Source organism: Vigna angularis, chromosome 11 (genome assembly GCF_016808095.1).
Source record: "Vigna angularis cultivar LongXiaoDou No.4 chromosome 11, ASM1680809v1, whole genome shotgun sequence".
NCBI lineage: Eukaryota > Viridiplantae > Streptophyta > Magnoliopsida > Fabales > Fabaceae > Vigna > Vigna angularis.
In genome coordinates this window covers 20953717-20969498 of record NC_068980.1, presented here as the reverse complement: position 1 = coordinate 20969498, position 15782 = coordinate 20953717, and the positions used below count along the sequence as shown (strand labels likewise).

At 28.7% G+C, this 15782-nt stretch overlaps 1 protein-coding gene across 2 annotated transcripts; it reads right to left on the bottom strand.

Annotated features, from left to right (window-relative positions):
- Positions 1–5766: 5766 nt before the first annotated feature.
- LOC108332421 (transcription factor bHLH130) lies at positions 5767–8657 on the bottom strand. 2 transcript variants are annotated; one of them, XM_017567680.2, is made up of 7 exons: positions 8504–8657; positions 7698–8252; positions 6844–7178; positions 6595–6765; positions 6421–6486; positions 6253–6321; positions 5767–6164 (listed from the first exon to the last, which is right to left on the bottom strand). In XM_017567680.2, exons 2-7 carry the CDS (start codon positions 8227–8229, stop codon positions 6093–6095), a joined length of 1245 nt encoding a protein of 414 aa, XP_017423169.2. In that variant the 5' UTR covers positions 8230–8252; positions 8504–8657; the 3' UTR covers positions 5767–6092. The 2 variants fall into 2 exon arrangements, with proteins under 2 accessions (XP_017423169.2, XP_017423170.2); XM_017567681.2 differs by having other exon boundaries at positions 7698–8242; positions 8504–8641.
- Between the last annotated feature and the right edge of the window lie 7125 nt (positions 8658–15782).

The window sequence follows — 15782 nt, the reverse complement described above, 5'->3', positions numbered from 1 at the left end:
AAATTGCAAAAGGTAGAGGTTATAGACTCGTTAAGAGTTTAATTACTTTGTGATTTTGATAAAACAATAATCTAAATTCAATTAAAAAAATTGGGTTATTTTAAATTTATATTTTTTTATTAGATCCGGTTCAATACAGTTAGGTATAAAATTTTTAATTTTTTCTTAAAATTTATTATTTTAAAACATTTTTAGACTGAGTTTTTAAAATCGTAGAAAATATCATTTAATATGTAAATAATTGAATAATTTGATATTTCAAATATAATATTTAGTTAGTAGAATAATGAAGTAAATTAGATTATTTATTACATTATTAACAGTAGTATTATTTTATTATTTTAGTGCAATTGGGTCTTAGATTCAATATACAAATCCCACAACCCAAGCTTAGGTTAGGTTTGATAAAAATCTATTAGATGCAATTCAATGAAATTCAATGAATATTATTAGATTATTAATCCAAATACCTTAACGTCAAAGTTTAAGTGATAGTAATAAAAAAATCATAGATATGTATTTTAGATTGTATAATATGTAATGCACATTTATATTATATTATGGATCATGCATAAAATATAAATTTATAGAATTAATATCTATTTTGCTGATTTTATTAGTTAATTTTATTCAAAATGTTATTCATATTTTTTAGATGTTTAAAGTCGTCTATTCTTTTTGTAAAAATAATTAGGGTTTAGGGTTTTGTTAAGTAGTATTAAATATTAATTCCTAATTATTTCTAAATCCTAATTGGGTGCATTACTTTATTTTCTTTCAAGAACTCTAATAATTTTCTTTTTTCCCACCTTTAGGTTCTTTCTCACACCTTTGGGTTCCTTCTCCTCGTGTTGGTTTATGGTTCGTTAGTGTCGTAGTGGCTGACGATGACAATGAAGCTTGCTCCATTTTGATCTTGCGATGAATCTCTGTGCTGCATTTGGATTTGTAAGAAAAGAGACGAAAAATTTAATAAATAAAAAAATAAAATTAATAATAATGGTATTTATCACATCAATTGGGCTGGTCTTGCCAAATATAAAATGGACATTACATAACGATCTAAACAGGATCATATTGAACCATTTTTAAAAAAGAATGACCACTTTTTGAACATCTCAAAAATTAGAGAATCATTTTGAACAAAACTAACTAATAAAATGATCAAAATAGATATTAAGCTAAATTTGTATTAAAAATTATATATTTCAAAATATAAACAAATTATAAAATCTGTATTGAAAATTATATTTTAAATTGTATAATTTATAATACAAATTATATTTTGAATTGTACAATTTAATATAAATTTATATTTCGAATTGTACAATATTTTATAGAAATTTATATTCTAATTCTAAATAAATTTATGTTCCAAATGTATATTTGAAGAATATGCATCCTCCTCCAATGTCTTCCTCCTTTTTTTTACATCAGTCTCTTATATCAGCAAGCGACTCTTAGTTTTAATAGCTTGTTTTTATCATCTTCATGTTTAGGTTTTTTATCATCCACTATTTCAAATTGAAACAAGGGGCAAAGGAAACACATGTCTTAATGTTGATTTTAATAGAAAAATCTTGCAAATTGTGATCCTGAAACATAAGTGAGGAATGGAAGGCGACAACTTTTGGCATAGAACATGAAATAAAGTGGAGCTTGTGCAGGAGAAATAAGATGAAACAAAAAACTAATAAGCTTGTATTAATATGAAATATAATGTAACAACTCAATAATAGGATAATATTACAAATTTTGACATTTGATTCTAATATTAGGCAATTTAAACAAAACAAATATATATATATATATATATATATATATATATATATATATATATTATCTATATTTTTGTTCTTGAATTTTTATGTAATACAAACCAGGTTTTTACTTCCTGAGCTTTGATATAAAATTGTAATTTGTTTTTTTCTAAAACTTTAATATATTTTGATCATCAAACTTTAAAAATGAATATAGATCTTTTAATCCAATTGTATTAAGTTTTTTTTGAGATATCAAATGCATTTTTTACTAGTATTTAAGTTGTTTATTCTATTTGAACTGCTTGAAAAATGCGTTTGACAAGTAAACAAAATTTGAACATAATTGAGTTAAAAGGGTTATATCCATTCTTTTTTAAAATTTGATGACCAAAATGTATACATATATGAACAAATTCTAATTTCTCAACAAAATTTAGGGACTAAAAACATTATTAACTTATATATATATATATATATATATATATATATATATATATATATATATATATATATATATATATATATATATATATATATATATATATACACGTTATAAAAAATAGACTAAGGTTTTTAATATTAAGAGAGATTTGGACCATGTCAAAATGGATCTACGTTATAAAAAAACATATAGTTATACAATTAAGAAGTATTCTTCTAAAAGTCTAACATTCCTCCTACTATAATGTGATTATGCTTATCATGCAATTATAACAAAAGAAAACACAACTAACAACATAAGAAGAATAAGTTAGTGAAAATTAACAATTCTTGTTCCTAAGCAATTCACATTTCAAGCATCCATATGAAAAATCATAGAATTAAATCTCAGCTTAGAACTTTATAAGCCATAAGCATAATATAAACTTAATGTTCTAGAATTAATATAGATATTTATGAAGTCATACACCTATCATGTAACTTTATCTAGTACTGACCGATCTTGATTTTTTTTAGTCTAAAATCTCGCATGATAGGGTTAATTCAATATATCATCACTAGATTGGTGTTCATCCACACCACATTGCTATAGAAACCTCCTTCAACTATCATTATTTAAACTTCATTTTCTACATGAGTCTATGAACTTATTAGAGTTAAGATCACTTCAATCTCTAGATCTTACTCAATGCAAACAATACATTTTATAATATTATAATATGGTATTTATAGAAATAATCATATTTATACAATTCACACAACTTTATATTATTCCTTTACATGTTTCACTATTTTCCAACAATTAAAATCATTCTCCCTTTGATTTACGTCATAAACACCAATGAAACTTCACATTTTATCATAACATCTAGTTTAACAATTACGTTTTTCTTTAGCAAACTTCTTTCTTGTCTAACAAACCCCATTTTGTATAATATTATAAATAAGATTTTCAAACACTATAAATTGAAATTTGAAATAATCAAAATTCCTATTTAAGAACGTAGAAGAAAATTTCTCTCACAAAGCATAAACTTCAATTTAAAATGAATCTAAACTTCTTTCTAAAAAAGTTAAGTGGAGATTTAACATTTGAGGCTCATCTTGCATAAACATTGAGTAAGTATGTGTTATATTCTTTCTGCTCTTAGGTGTTCTCACCATTTTCTTATTTTCTTTTAATTCCTTCATACATTGTTGTTTCTTATTCTTGCTTAAATTTCCTTGTTCTATTAATTGTTTTTATTCTATACTTAATTTTTTATTGGATACATTTAATTCAAATTTCATCATGGAAATAGCATTTCATGAAGAGATTCATTGCTTATAATACGTGTTCAAGTATGTTTCTTAAGTTTTTAGTATGTTTCTGATTGTATGTGCTGTAACTCTTCAAGGGAAAGTTGATTTAGATGGTTGTGCTCTTACCATTCTTTGCAAGTTTGAGCATATGCTAAGCAGTCATATTGGATACAATTTGACAGTATTCAATAACTAAAATCAGAAAAAATCATAATAATAATAATAATAATAATAATAATAATAATAATAATAATGTATTATTATTATTTATGTCTATTTAAGTAGATCCATTTATTATACTTTAAAGACTTTTAAAAGCATTTATAGTTTACCTTAAGAATTGGATAGACTTTCATAGAAGTCTTACCTTCTGCTTGTGCAAAAAGTCTGCTTTGTCTTTTGTTTGATGTAAGCATTTAGGCTATAGAATCTATTCACTCAATAACTTCACTTATTTTCATCCTTAACTTTAACTCACCTAACACTTCATTCCAATCAAATATACTTTTCAATCTAGCTAACATTAAAACTTTCCATTCTAAAAAAATATGAATCAATGTTAAGAAAATTACCATAATTAAACATATAAAAAACAATTCCATTCTTTTATCCTTTTATATTATTATTATTATTATTATTATTAGAAATAGATTTATGTAGATCTCTCAAAGTTTCTCTTAAATAAATGTTAGAGTTGCTCTTTACTATTTATCTCCCTTTATATGAGTTTCAATTTCTGTTTTTCTCTTCTTTTGTATAAGGATACAAATAATGTAAATACTTTTAACATTATGTCATATCACTGTTAAAAATTTTAATTCACGAAAATAAATTAAAATATTAATTTTTTTCTGAATTCAGGTTGTAGGAAACTATTGTGACGGCTTTTCCAAATGTTTTAGAACTTAATTTAAATACACTGTAATACAGTTTTCCGATTATAAATTGCTACGTAAGATCAGATTTTTTATAATAATTATTTTTGAAAATATATTTATAATAATTAATAATTAGTTTACATGAAAATAAAATTATTACACTAAATTAGCAGTTTTTCAATTGTGTCAAAAGCTGAAATACCTATGATTTTTTGTAGCAAGAGCATCACGCAAGACTGTGCAAATTGAAAATATGTTTATTAGTTATTGTTTTTAGTAATTATTGCCTAAAAGATATTCTCAGTATAGTTGCCTAATTCTTATTAATTTGAGAAATAAAAAAAGTGGAAGTTGAAATAATAATTATGAACATTTTTGTTGGTAATATCTTTGCAATGTTTGAATTCCAATCACTTTTGAAAAAAAAAAAAGTTAAATTGACGTTATGTATAAACTAAAAGTTTAAATAAAAAAATATTACATTCACGTAACAATAACATAAAAACTCAAGAACAAGATTTGAAGAAAGAAACTTTTATTAATATATTAAGGTTTATTAAGAAGAAGGTTTACTGGGAAAATATAACAATAATAAAACTTGAGTCCAATCTATAAGAGATTGAAACTAATTTCAATTTAAAGATCTTTATTCTTATATGATATTTTATTTTCTCATTTTTACTCAATGAAATTTAGACTCATACTTGAATTATCAATCTTTTCCTCAAGGGTGAGTTCTTACATTGGTACACTCCCTTCTAACAGAAGTATTTGAGTACCTCTTTTGTACCGCTACTCATCTTAACGGGACACACTTATCTGACCATGTTATATTTGTGTGAGGCGGTCACCAAAGATTAACCAGGCTCTGATACCACTTATTAGGTAAGGAGGGGTTCACTATATCACATCGTTGATTTATGAATTGCAAAATTTAAATCTCCTACATTATAGAAGAGATGTGTAATCTTAAATATGAGTTTAGTCATGACTCATAGAGTTATGTCAGCTTAATACCTCATTAGAGTTTGATTTAGCAACTAGGTGCATTAGGCTGATACCATTAATTCGAGATTGTCTTCATGTTTTTTGGCATCATCTGATAACCCCAATAGTACATCCATTAGTGTATTATTATTATTATTTTTTTCTTAAAAGTGTTTGGAGAAGTTGTTCAAACATACCATTAAGTTTCATGTTTTATACGTTATGAATGGATTGTGTATTCGGACAATTTTGTTGTTAATATTATCTAAGATTCAGATTGTACTTAGCTGGCCACTTTATGAGCAAAATGGAGAGGAAAAATTGACAGTGCATCAATATTCTAGGAATATTGGAAGCTGAATCGAAGATCATAATTTCTAGTTTCAAAAGCAATCTCCACATAAAATTCAGTATTAAACATTATACTGAAGTTTGTGTTACATTAAGTAACTCAGATCAGTAATCCAATAAAACATTCTGTAGGTAAAAATGAAGAGGTGCAAGATTTCTGCCAAACATGCTGTAGGACTTTATGGCTCTATATCAAACTATAAGGGAGAGGAAATTAAGGGGGGAAAGAAATGAAAATCAAAAGTGAAAAATATTCACCTGGATCTAAACTTACACCAGGCAAATGTCAGCATTATTTTATATAATTACAATGGCTAACTTTGGCACACTAAAAAATTCTCCACAACTTTGCTATCTAAGTGTAAATATATCAGGCACAAGTTCTAGTGCAATGGTTCTCATTACTAGTACATTTGCACTTTGCTTTACAATCTGAGAGTACCTGCATAAGGAGAATGGAATTTAGTTAGAAAATGAGTTTGGTGGAGTTTGTAGAAAGATTTGTGGAAAGATTTGTAATTCTATAGTACCTTAACTTGTTGCCGAAGGTCCTTAATGTACTCAACTGCTAAATCCAACATATCTGCTGTGCTTGTTTGCTGTCATGTGAAAGAAGTGTCAAATTAACATCAATTCTCAAAGAGAAAGTGAAATAAAATGAATATGAATATGTGATGTTCTTGTGAGAGTTAAATTACCTTTTCTGATTTTGGGAAAAGGTCTTGCAATTTCTTGATTCTTTCACTGATTCTTGTTCTTCTTACCTTTGAGGATAACAAACAAGAAAAGGGTAAGCTGCATGGTCTTGTTAGTATGAAAAGTGACAAACTGAGAAGAGATTTATAATTGCCAGAAGCTATAGAATTTTTTACCCTCTCTGCAATGCTTCTTGGGTGAGTGGCAAAGCCTCTTTTGGCTCGAATTTTACAAGGAATTGAACCTTGAACTTCAAGAAACTTCTCTATGGATGACCTCTTAGTAGAAGAGCTAGGTAGGCTCAAATGGTGGGTCAGACCAAGATTTTGATAGCCAAAATCTGATTCCTGATGATGATAATGATGATGATGATGAACAGTGGAAAAAAGTTGGTTGAAAGTAAATTAAAAAACTTTGTTATGTACCTGAGATTCCAAAGCATTTGAGGTGGAAAACATGATTTCATCATCACTTTCTGTTTTGGGGGCATTGAATGAAGAACTTTCCCAGATTTCAGTGGTGAAGCTAGGTATGTAGAACTTTGAGTTACCATCTTCATTAACTAGGATCCTACTTTGGTCACAATTTTCTTGAAGGCTTTCATTTTCATTTTCAGCAATTTGTGGCATCTGTTTCAGGCATGAAGATGGCCTGGATGAGAAAGCAAGAGAACTACTAAAGCCACTGGTTGATGTAGTAGCCTGTCTATTTGAAACATCATTGGCTTTAAAGACATCTACTTCTCTCAATGCTGCAAGATCTACACGAAATAGAAAAGTATTCATAATCCATAACATTAAAACTAATGTCTTGTTTACAATCATGCAACTGTTTATGCATATATCTGTATACATGGAACATATTTAATGAGGTAAGAGAAGTTACTTTTGACAATAAAACCGTACACAATGATTTACTTCAATCTCTTCTTGGCTGTTTGATTTAATTCTATGATTAAGATTAACTTCTCACATATTCCTACCTTTTTATCTCTCATCTAAATCTGGTTTCCATTCTCTGCAAGAATAACATAAAGAACTATCTCCCAATAAGGAAAGAGGGATCTGATTTAGCAGTATGTATTTTGCAAGGTTTAGTTAATTCTGAACATTTCAACAATGTATGATGTCGATTTTCAGAAGGACTGGATATGGTAAAAATGGTTCAATTTTAGCCATACTATGTTTTTTACATACATGAGAAAAATTAGTAAACCAAAGGAAAAAAGGAAAACCATAGACTATAAAAGAAGCAGTAGCAAACAAGAGAAAATGCATACCATTTTCGATGGAAAAAAATCCAGCAGGGGAGCTCTTTTGCCTGAAGAGATTGGAGCAATTCCTGGCACCCATTTCATTTGGCAAGCCTTGAATTTGCTGTGATTGGTAAATTAAATGAGAGCCACCATAAGAATATTCATTCTGTTGTGGTGGTGGTCCTTGTGGAACAGATTCCCCTATTTCCTGCTTCACAGGCTTGCTTCCAAATTCTTGCAAAGCTTCTGAATTGTTCCATCCATCGTTGGATGGCAGCGATTTCGACAACATGGTGTCCATTTCTGAACTCGTGGATGGAACATAATGCTGATGAATCTCACTCGTGAAAGATTCCTCGTTGACACAGTCAAGAATGTTGTTGTCAACAAGGCTTGCGAGCAATGAGCTTGGAGCAGAACAGTACCTCAGTAGTCCAGAATTGGGTTGGTGACAGTGTTGTTGTGGATTTCCAATACTTGAATCCATTTCTTGGTTTTTCCTTAGCTGAAGCTCAACATCTGAGTACTTGAAAACAGGACTATACATAACACTCATCTTTGCAAATCACCTGAAAATCACTGAATAAAGAAAATGATCATCAATTATTCCTGGCGAAAAACCTTTTCAAGCCATGGTGGTATGTAAAAAAATCATGCTTCCAAAGGGAAATTCTAACTACCAATAGTTCAAAATGAAATAGAAAAAAAAACATGTGATGAGACAACTATTCAGCCGAGAATTTTGCTTGAATTCTGTTCCTACTGCAATCAAAGTAGTTTTTGGGAGTAAAAAGAGTAGAGAAAATCTTGAAAAGCAATAAAGGGCATACGTGAGATTTTGCAGATTGAAATCGAAAGTTGAGGTCTTTGAGCTCCTTGAGTCTGAACTGAAAAGTAGAGACACGAACGAACAGAGATGAGAAGAAGAAAGGAAAAAACTGAAGGGTAGAAAACGAAGATTATTATTTTGTCTTGCACCTGTGACATATTTATGCAGTTTCTTGAAGTAACCACCCTCATGATTCCACAATATAACGATTATACCTTGATGACACAAGGGGGTCCATTGTAACCATGATTTTTCATTCTCTTGCCGTTGACCACTAAACTAAACTCCTTGAACATAGAAATAATCAAAATCTGTCTTTGGATCTAACTTTGGCTTTGCATATTGAATAGTGAAAGTGGATAATTACATATTGTTTTATCGTTAGACTTTCGAATTTCATAAAATTAAACAAACCAGAGACATTTAAGTACAAGCATGCAGTGTCCGTCACTTCTACTCAAGTCTTTTTAGACAGATAAAAAACTTTAAGAAACTCAACTAATAAATAACTAACTAAGACATCATTCATCTGAAGTTACAACAAAACTAATTCTGCAAATTTCAATATAAAATTACGCGTTTCAGTAAGAAGAAAAGTGTTACTTCTCAAACAGAATTAATCCAAACATACTTTAAAAAATAGCTAACTTAAAATATCCAATACATATATTCATATCCAATACATATCAATATCTAATAATACATGATACTTTTAATAGTTATCAATGAGATTTCTAATGTATAAAATGTACATATTTAATATAAGAATAATTTTTGTTTAATAATGTTAAGTAAATGAAATTTTAATTTGGATTCATATAATTATAATATAGTTTTATCATGTTCTAAAAACTTATGTATTTTTCAATTCACACATGTCACATGTAGTATCTTATTATCCTACCAATCATATATGATACATTTATGGTATCTTGCATGCATCATAACTTCTAACTTTATAACCAAATAAATACAATATATTTTAGAAACCAATTATATGAAAATTGCATGGTGTTTTTTTTATCAGCTTAAAATATATAAATATATGTGAGACACTATTAGGGGTTATATAAAATTATTATTATCAATGATAAAAAAATATTAAGTCCAACATAAATTACAAAATTCTTATTTTCTTTAATAAAAAATCTATGCATGAGCTAAAAGATCTGATTCACGTTTTCATATACTGTGAATGTCCCTGCTTTGTCCAATCCAGTTAAAGGTGGGTAGTCTACTTCTTTTAAGTAATAATCCGTGTTTCATTTGATAAACTTAATGCATTGTTATTCGAATGCTCCTCCATTTATGTTCTCTCCATTTCAGTACAAGTCTCTCAGCTTTTTTTGCTTGGTTCAATGCCTCTTTGAACTGCTTCTTCCTAAAATGCTTTCATCCAAAGTACTGTGGTAATTGCCTAAAAGAATATCTATATTTAGCAAAAATATGCTTTACATGATTCATTTTCATGACAATTTTAGAGTAACAATCGTGTAAAAAAACACAATGACAAATTTGATAATAAAAAACATTAGCTTCTAAGACCACTGTTAAAACTTAAAATTTTGGAAAATAATGAATGTTTTGAAAAATAATAAGTCTTTTCGGTTTTCACATCCAAGTGTTCGTTTTTATTACCATTTGTTTGTAATTTTGTTCGATTAAGTTGGAAGATTATCATCTGATGTCAAAGTCAGTGTTTGTTCGAAAATTGAGTATTAAATGTAATTACATATCCTTTTATCTTAAATTTGTATAGATTAACGATCATTTAATTATGACTTTAATAATCATGTTGCTCTAAACTAATTAATGTTAGTATTAATTTTTTTTATATCTTAATCGTTCGATCTGTCATTTGATGATCGTATAATTTATCATATAGATATGATCATACATTTCATATGTGAATATAATCATATGACTAATCATGTGATGTCGTATGGTATATCATGTGAATATAATCATACGACTAGTCATATGATGATCGTACGGTCTATCATGTGAATATAATCGAACAATTATACAATACAATTAAAAATTACTTATAGAAGTGGTTGTATTTTGCAAAACCATCACCATTTTGCTCATATTGGCAAAACAAAAATTTCAAGTGTTGATCTTCATTTTTCTCTTAATGGTTTTAGTTCCTTTTTTATCTGAACACTTATTGGCACTTTTACCACAGTCGCCAATTGGTTATCATGCCCCTACTGTGTTAGAAGAAAAAACAATGAAAACACGTGATTAACGACGATTTGTTTAAGGATCAAGCGACCTTTTGTCGACGCATTAGAGAAATTGTGTGGTTGGTGTTCTTTGGTTGCAGGAAAGGACACCAACTTTTACTTTACATAATAATTATCATGTTCATGCATTATCCCAAAACATTTATTTATTAATTTTATTATTGTCCTTTTCGTGAAGAACTCATCACAGGAAGTTGCATTTGAAGGAGGTTGATTATCCTGAAATTATGTGGGTCATGCCTGGAACTGTATTGTTGATTAGAAAAATAATATTCATTGAATTTACCAGTCAAAGGAAAAATGTGTGGAGTTCTTAGGATAAGTTAAAATAAAATTGGTAGGGTTTTTGCTTTCTAAAACCATGGGTGGTATTGTACCTTGTATTCAGATTCCACACATTATTAAGATTTTTATACTTAAATATGGACCAAGAAACATCACCTCTTTATTACATCCTAGAACGTAGAAAGCAAAGAAAAGATTCCAAGTCCTTCTTCGTTTACCTTCTCCCTCTTTCTATTATATTATTATATTATTATATTATTAAAGCTGCTTGTCTTTAGAAATATAAATATAACGAAGTTTTTCATTCTAATCAAATAATCAAAAAATTGTTTCTTTTTTTTCATTTTATTCTCAACAAAATCATCTTATAAACTTTAACATCTCATATATTCTCATACCTCAAAATTCATTAATCAATTTGTCTTCAAATTTTTTATTAAAAATAAATAATTTCCTCTTTTTCATTCTTTTTTTTTCTCACTATAGATACTATTAGTTTCTTTATCTTCTTTTTCATGTTGATTACATAAATTAATTAATATTTGAAAATTAATGTTATAAATAAATAAATAAAATATTCCTTTTATCAGAACCCATTTAAAACGCACCCAAAACCCTTTGAGCGAACGCAAGGTGTCAAGTAAAGGAAGTCTGAGATTCAGAAAGTAGAAGACAGATGTGTGTCGCAGATTGGACGAACGTTTTGACGGTAGAGTAAAACTGAAATTTTCTAAGTTTCGTGTCACTTCTCTGCATGCACCAACCATCTTCAACCTTCTGAAATATCCTCCTTCTCTCTAAAAACTCTTCCTTCTCTCTACAAAATCTCACCCTTTCTCTTCTCTGATCACCACTCAGGCACCGCTGAAGCACTCCCGACGTCAAGAGCTTTTGTGTAAACCGATTGGTTTATGATTCGTTTGAGCGTTCGTCTACGTGTCGAGGTAAGGGAAACTTATATAATTTGATTGTATGTTAGTTTCTACATTCGTTTTTAATGAATGCATGTTTGTTGAGTTGCTGAATGTATATGAAGTATGATTGTTGATATGTTTTGACTATATAAAGTATGATTGTTTACTATGATATGGATGTTTGATTTTATGAAAATAGATGTTGAGAAATGAATTGATATAAAGAATTCTAGTATGAAATTTCCCTATGAAAGTGTACGTTCGTCACTGAACGGTCCTTGACCGTTCGGTTTTTCTAGTGAACTTGGTTGGAATTGGATTCTTTCATTTGGGAAGAATCCTAGTCGAGGACGAGCGTCTTCGTTTTGTAATACTGTGCATGAGCGTTCGGCCAAGGGTAGTCGTTCCTTGGTATTCGGTTATAAACTTAAGTATATCTATATGTATTTGTATATTTTCGTTTGTTCTTAAACACTACTTAAATTGGTATCTATTACATTCATCAACCATTTTTCTCTATAAGTTTAGTAGTGTTTGGTCTTATACCAAGTGCTCGTACTAAGCAAGTGCTTGGTCTTACACCAGGTACTCGTTCTAGTTTTCGTAAGCTAACTTCATAATAAGATCGTTCGTCCAAGCCCAATAAGGTTCGCTCATCATGGTGTTCAGTCTTTGACTGGCATTCTGATTTTCTTGATGTTCAACTCATTCAAAAGTTAAGTATATATATATATATATATATATATATATATATATATATATATATATATATATATATATATATATATATATATATATATATATATATATATATATATATATATATATTGACGTTCGGTCTCTTCACCAGATCCAGTTATGTACCCTTATTTGATGTCCCTCAGTGTCTATCTAAATTGGTTTCGGCCTAGAGTTTTAGTACTCGGCCTAGGCTTGTTGGTGTTCGGTCTAACTCGTGAGTCAGTTCATCCAATTGACTCACTTAGTATTTAAACGTTTGGTTCTAATCATCCTCAAGAAATATTATGTTAATCACTCCCTTTCTTAAACCAATGATTCTCTCTCTCTCTCTCGGTTTTGATCCGCTTGGAACTGGAGACCTTTGGTCTCACTCCAAGCGTTCGGTCTTGTTTAGAGTCGAAGTTAACGTTCGACATTTGGTATCTTTAGAGACGTTTATTCAAATTGATCTCATTGAGGTCTTATTAATGAAAGATGATGAAATATGATGTGTACGAAATGAATTGGATTATGAACGAGCGTTTCGGGGAGGAATAGCTCATGAATGAATATTGGAAATTTGGTAAAGTATGAATGTGGGCATGCTAAGCTGGCGGTTCATCCTGATATTCCGTGATTACTCGTTCTCACGTAGAGAAGGGTAAGTCATGAGTGGGAATGGCAGGAGGTCCTAGTCCTTATGGTTAATTTGGACAGATAGGACTAACCTCGGGTGGCAGCTGTTGAGGGTATCCCAGTTACTATATCACCCGGGTGCACGAACGTCGTAGCTACACATAATTCATACAGTCCGGACAGTCAGAGTCTAGTATTAGGCTTTGCATGTAAGAGTGAATGAAATGATCTTGTTTATGTGAATTGTGTGAAATACATGTTGATGATTAAATTCAATTAAATAAGCTTACCCTATTTTCCTGTCTTGTCCGTTTTGTACGTTCAGTATGTGTTCTTCTGTTGCAATGATCATCCGTGTGGATGTGAGTAGAAGGAGAAGCGCTGGAAGAAGAAGAAAATTTGATAGAAGTGGAAGTTAAGGCCGAATAGTAGAATCGTTCGGTCAGTTATTGATTTTCTTGGTATGACCGTTCGGTCATCTTTTGTCCTTTTCTTTTGTAGGACCGCTCGGTATAGGTCTAGTGTAAACCGTTCGGCCTAGCTGTATCTAGGGTGTTGTTTTAACTTAGTTATGTTGTAAGGCCGTTCGGCCACAACCATACGTTCTACTTTGATGGAATGACTAATTTGTAATATTATTAAATGTGATAATTCTCTTATATGGTTTTGATACTTTTTTGGGATGTTACACCTTTCCTACATGAGACTCAAAAAGAAATAAAGGAAGTTTCGTATTATTATGATGCTAAAAATAAGTAAAATAGTCAAAATTTGTTAAATGTATATGTAAAATATTTGATAAAATATGCAAAAACTCTGATAATATTTGGTTAAAGTTGATGATCATTATTAAAATATAATTTTTGTTCCTCTATATATATATTGTCTTTATACTTTAAAAATGAACTTTTATTAAAATATATTTTTTGTTCCTCCAAAACTTTCAAACTCAATTTTCTGATTACAAAGACAACAAAAAGACATAGCTCTCTTTTTTTAAATAGTAAAACCAAATTTAAAAAAATTCGAAAGATTGAAAACAAAGTTGACCTTTTATGAGTTTCGTTGTATTAAACATATAATGTTAGGATGAGAGATGAAATTTACCAATTATTGAATAAAACTATGGTAAGAAAAATAATAAAGATTAAGATTATTTTGAAATAAAAAAAAATAAAAAAATAAAAGGACTAGAAGTGTGTATGAATTAAATTATGGTCGTTATCTGAGTTAAAAAGTAAGGCTATACACTGTACCAAAGGTGGCTGGTATTTATTTATATGTGAAAAAGGGACATTTTATGATAAAACAAAACGAGTGTGCCAATTCAGGTGGGACCCACAAGTTTCAGAAGCCAATGTTCAATGGAAAAAGGATAAGAAGACAAAATACCTCTCAGTAACGTGTTTTTAGTTTCCAGCTGTGTTATTCCTTTTTTTTTTTTTTTTTTACGAATCCAGAAAACACCACTCACCAAATTCACACATCTTTAATACCTTGGCGGCACTAAGATTTCTCTAACAAATAGGGAAATTATATAAATAGTGTTTTTTTTATTTAATATGGTCTTTTTTTTACTTAATTTGCTTCTTTATATTTCAAAATTGGTTTAAAGTCATCTTCTTTGAGCATCATCATGAACTTGACTTTCTAACTTTCTTTTTGGTTACGGATTGACTTAGTTATTTCGGTGTATTGTATAATTTAAGTAGATTAAGTCATAATGAAATTTATTTGATTTCTAATAGAGTAATTGTTAAGATGTAAATTGTCACCCGTTAATTTTCGTGATAAAGATTAGATCATCAAACTCATTTAAATTGTGACACTTAAATTGTTAAGTATTTGTGTTTATAGTATCATTATATAAGTTATAATCTTTTATCTCTTGATAAGATTTTAAACTTAATCAAACTAATGAGTTTGATTGAGAATAAGATAATGGTTAAAGAATAGATTTATTCAATTATCTTTAATGTTAAGTAAATCAAGTAATTGAATTGTTATTATATTTTTTAATGGAAAAAAAATGTACAATAACTATAAAAATATAATTTTTGTAAGTCTCATTATAAGTTGTTTAATGTCATAAGTTTGATTTTAGAGTTGGATCACTTTAGCATGATGAAGTTCAAATCAAATAAATCACCAACAATTATTATTTCTAGTAAAATAATTAGTGTTACTCGTTTCATCAATTATCAAATAATGGAGATTAGATTAATTAAATTACCATAAAAATATAAAAAAGAATGTATAATTTAGTCTTAAAAATAAAATAGAAATATATAAGTTTTTCTATGAAGAATTGGTGTAATAAAAATGTATCAATTAATAAAAAAAAATTATTTCTAATTTTACTTTAAAGGAAAGAACCTATTAAATACTTTTAATTAAAAATATTTTAGTTAACCTAATTTCACTTTTAGTGCTTTGTCAGTCACAAACAGTTTTGTTTTAATTTGTTAAATCTTTA

Bases quoted from the DNA above. Each gene is read 5' to 3' on its own strand.
- LOC108332421 (XM_017567680.2), bottom strand. From the start codon at position 8,229: ATGAGTGTTATGTATAGTCCTGTTTTCAAGTACTCAGATGTTGAGCTT. The intron at 6,766-6,843 runs GTACATAACAAA...TATCATCATCAG, and splicing joins CAAATGCTTTGGAATCTCAG to GAATCAGATTTTGGCTATCA. The intron at 6,165-6,252 runs GTACTATAGAAT...CTCCTTATGCAG, and splicing joins ACCTTCGGCAACAAGTTAAG to GTACTCTCAGATTGTAAAGC.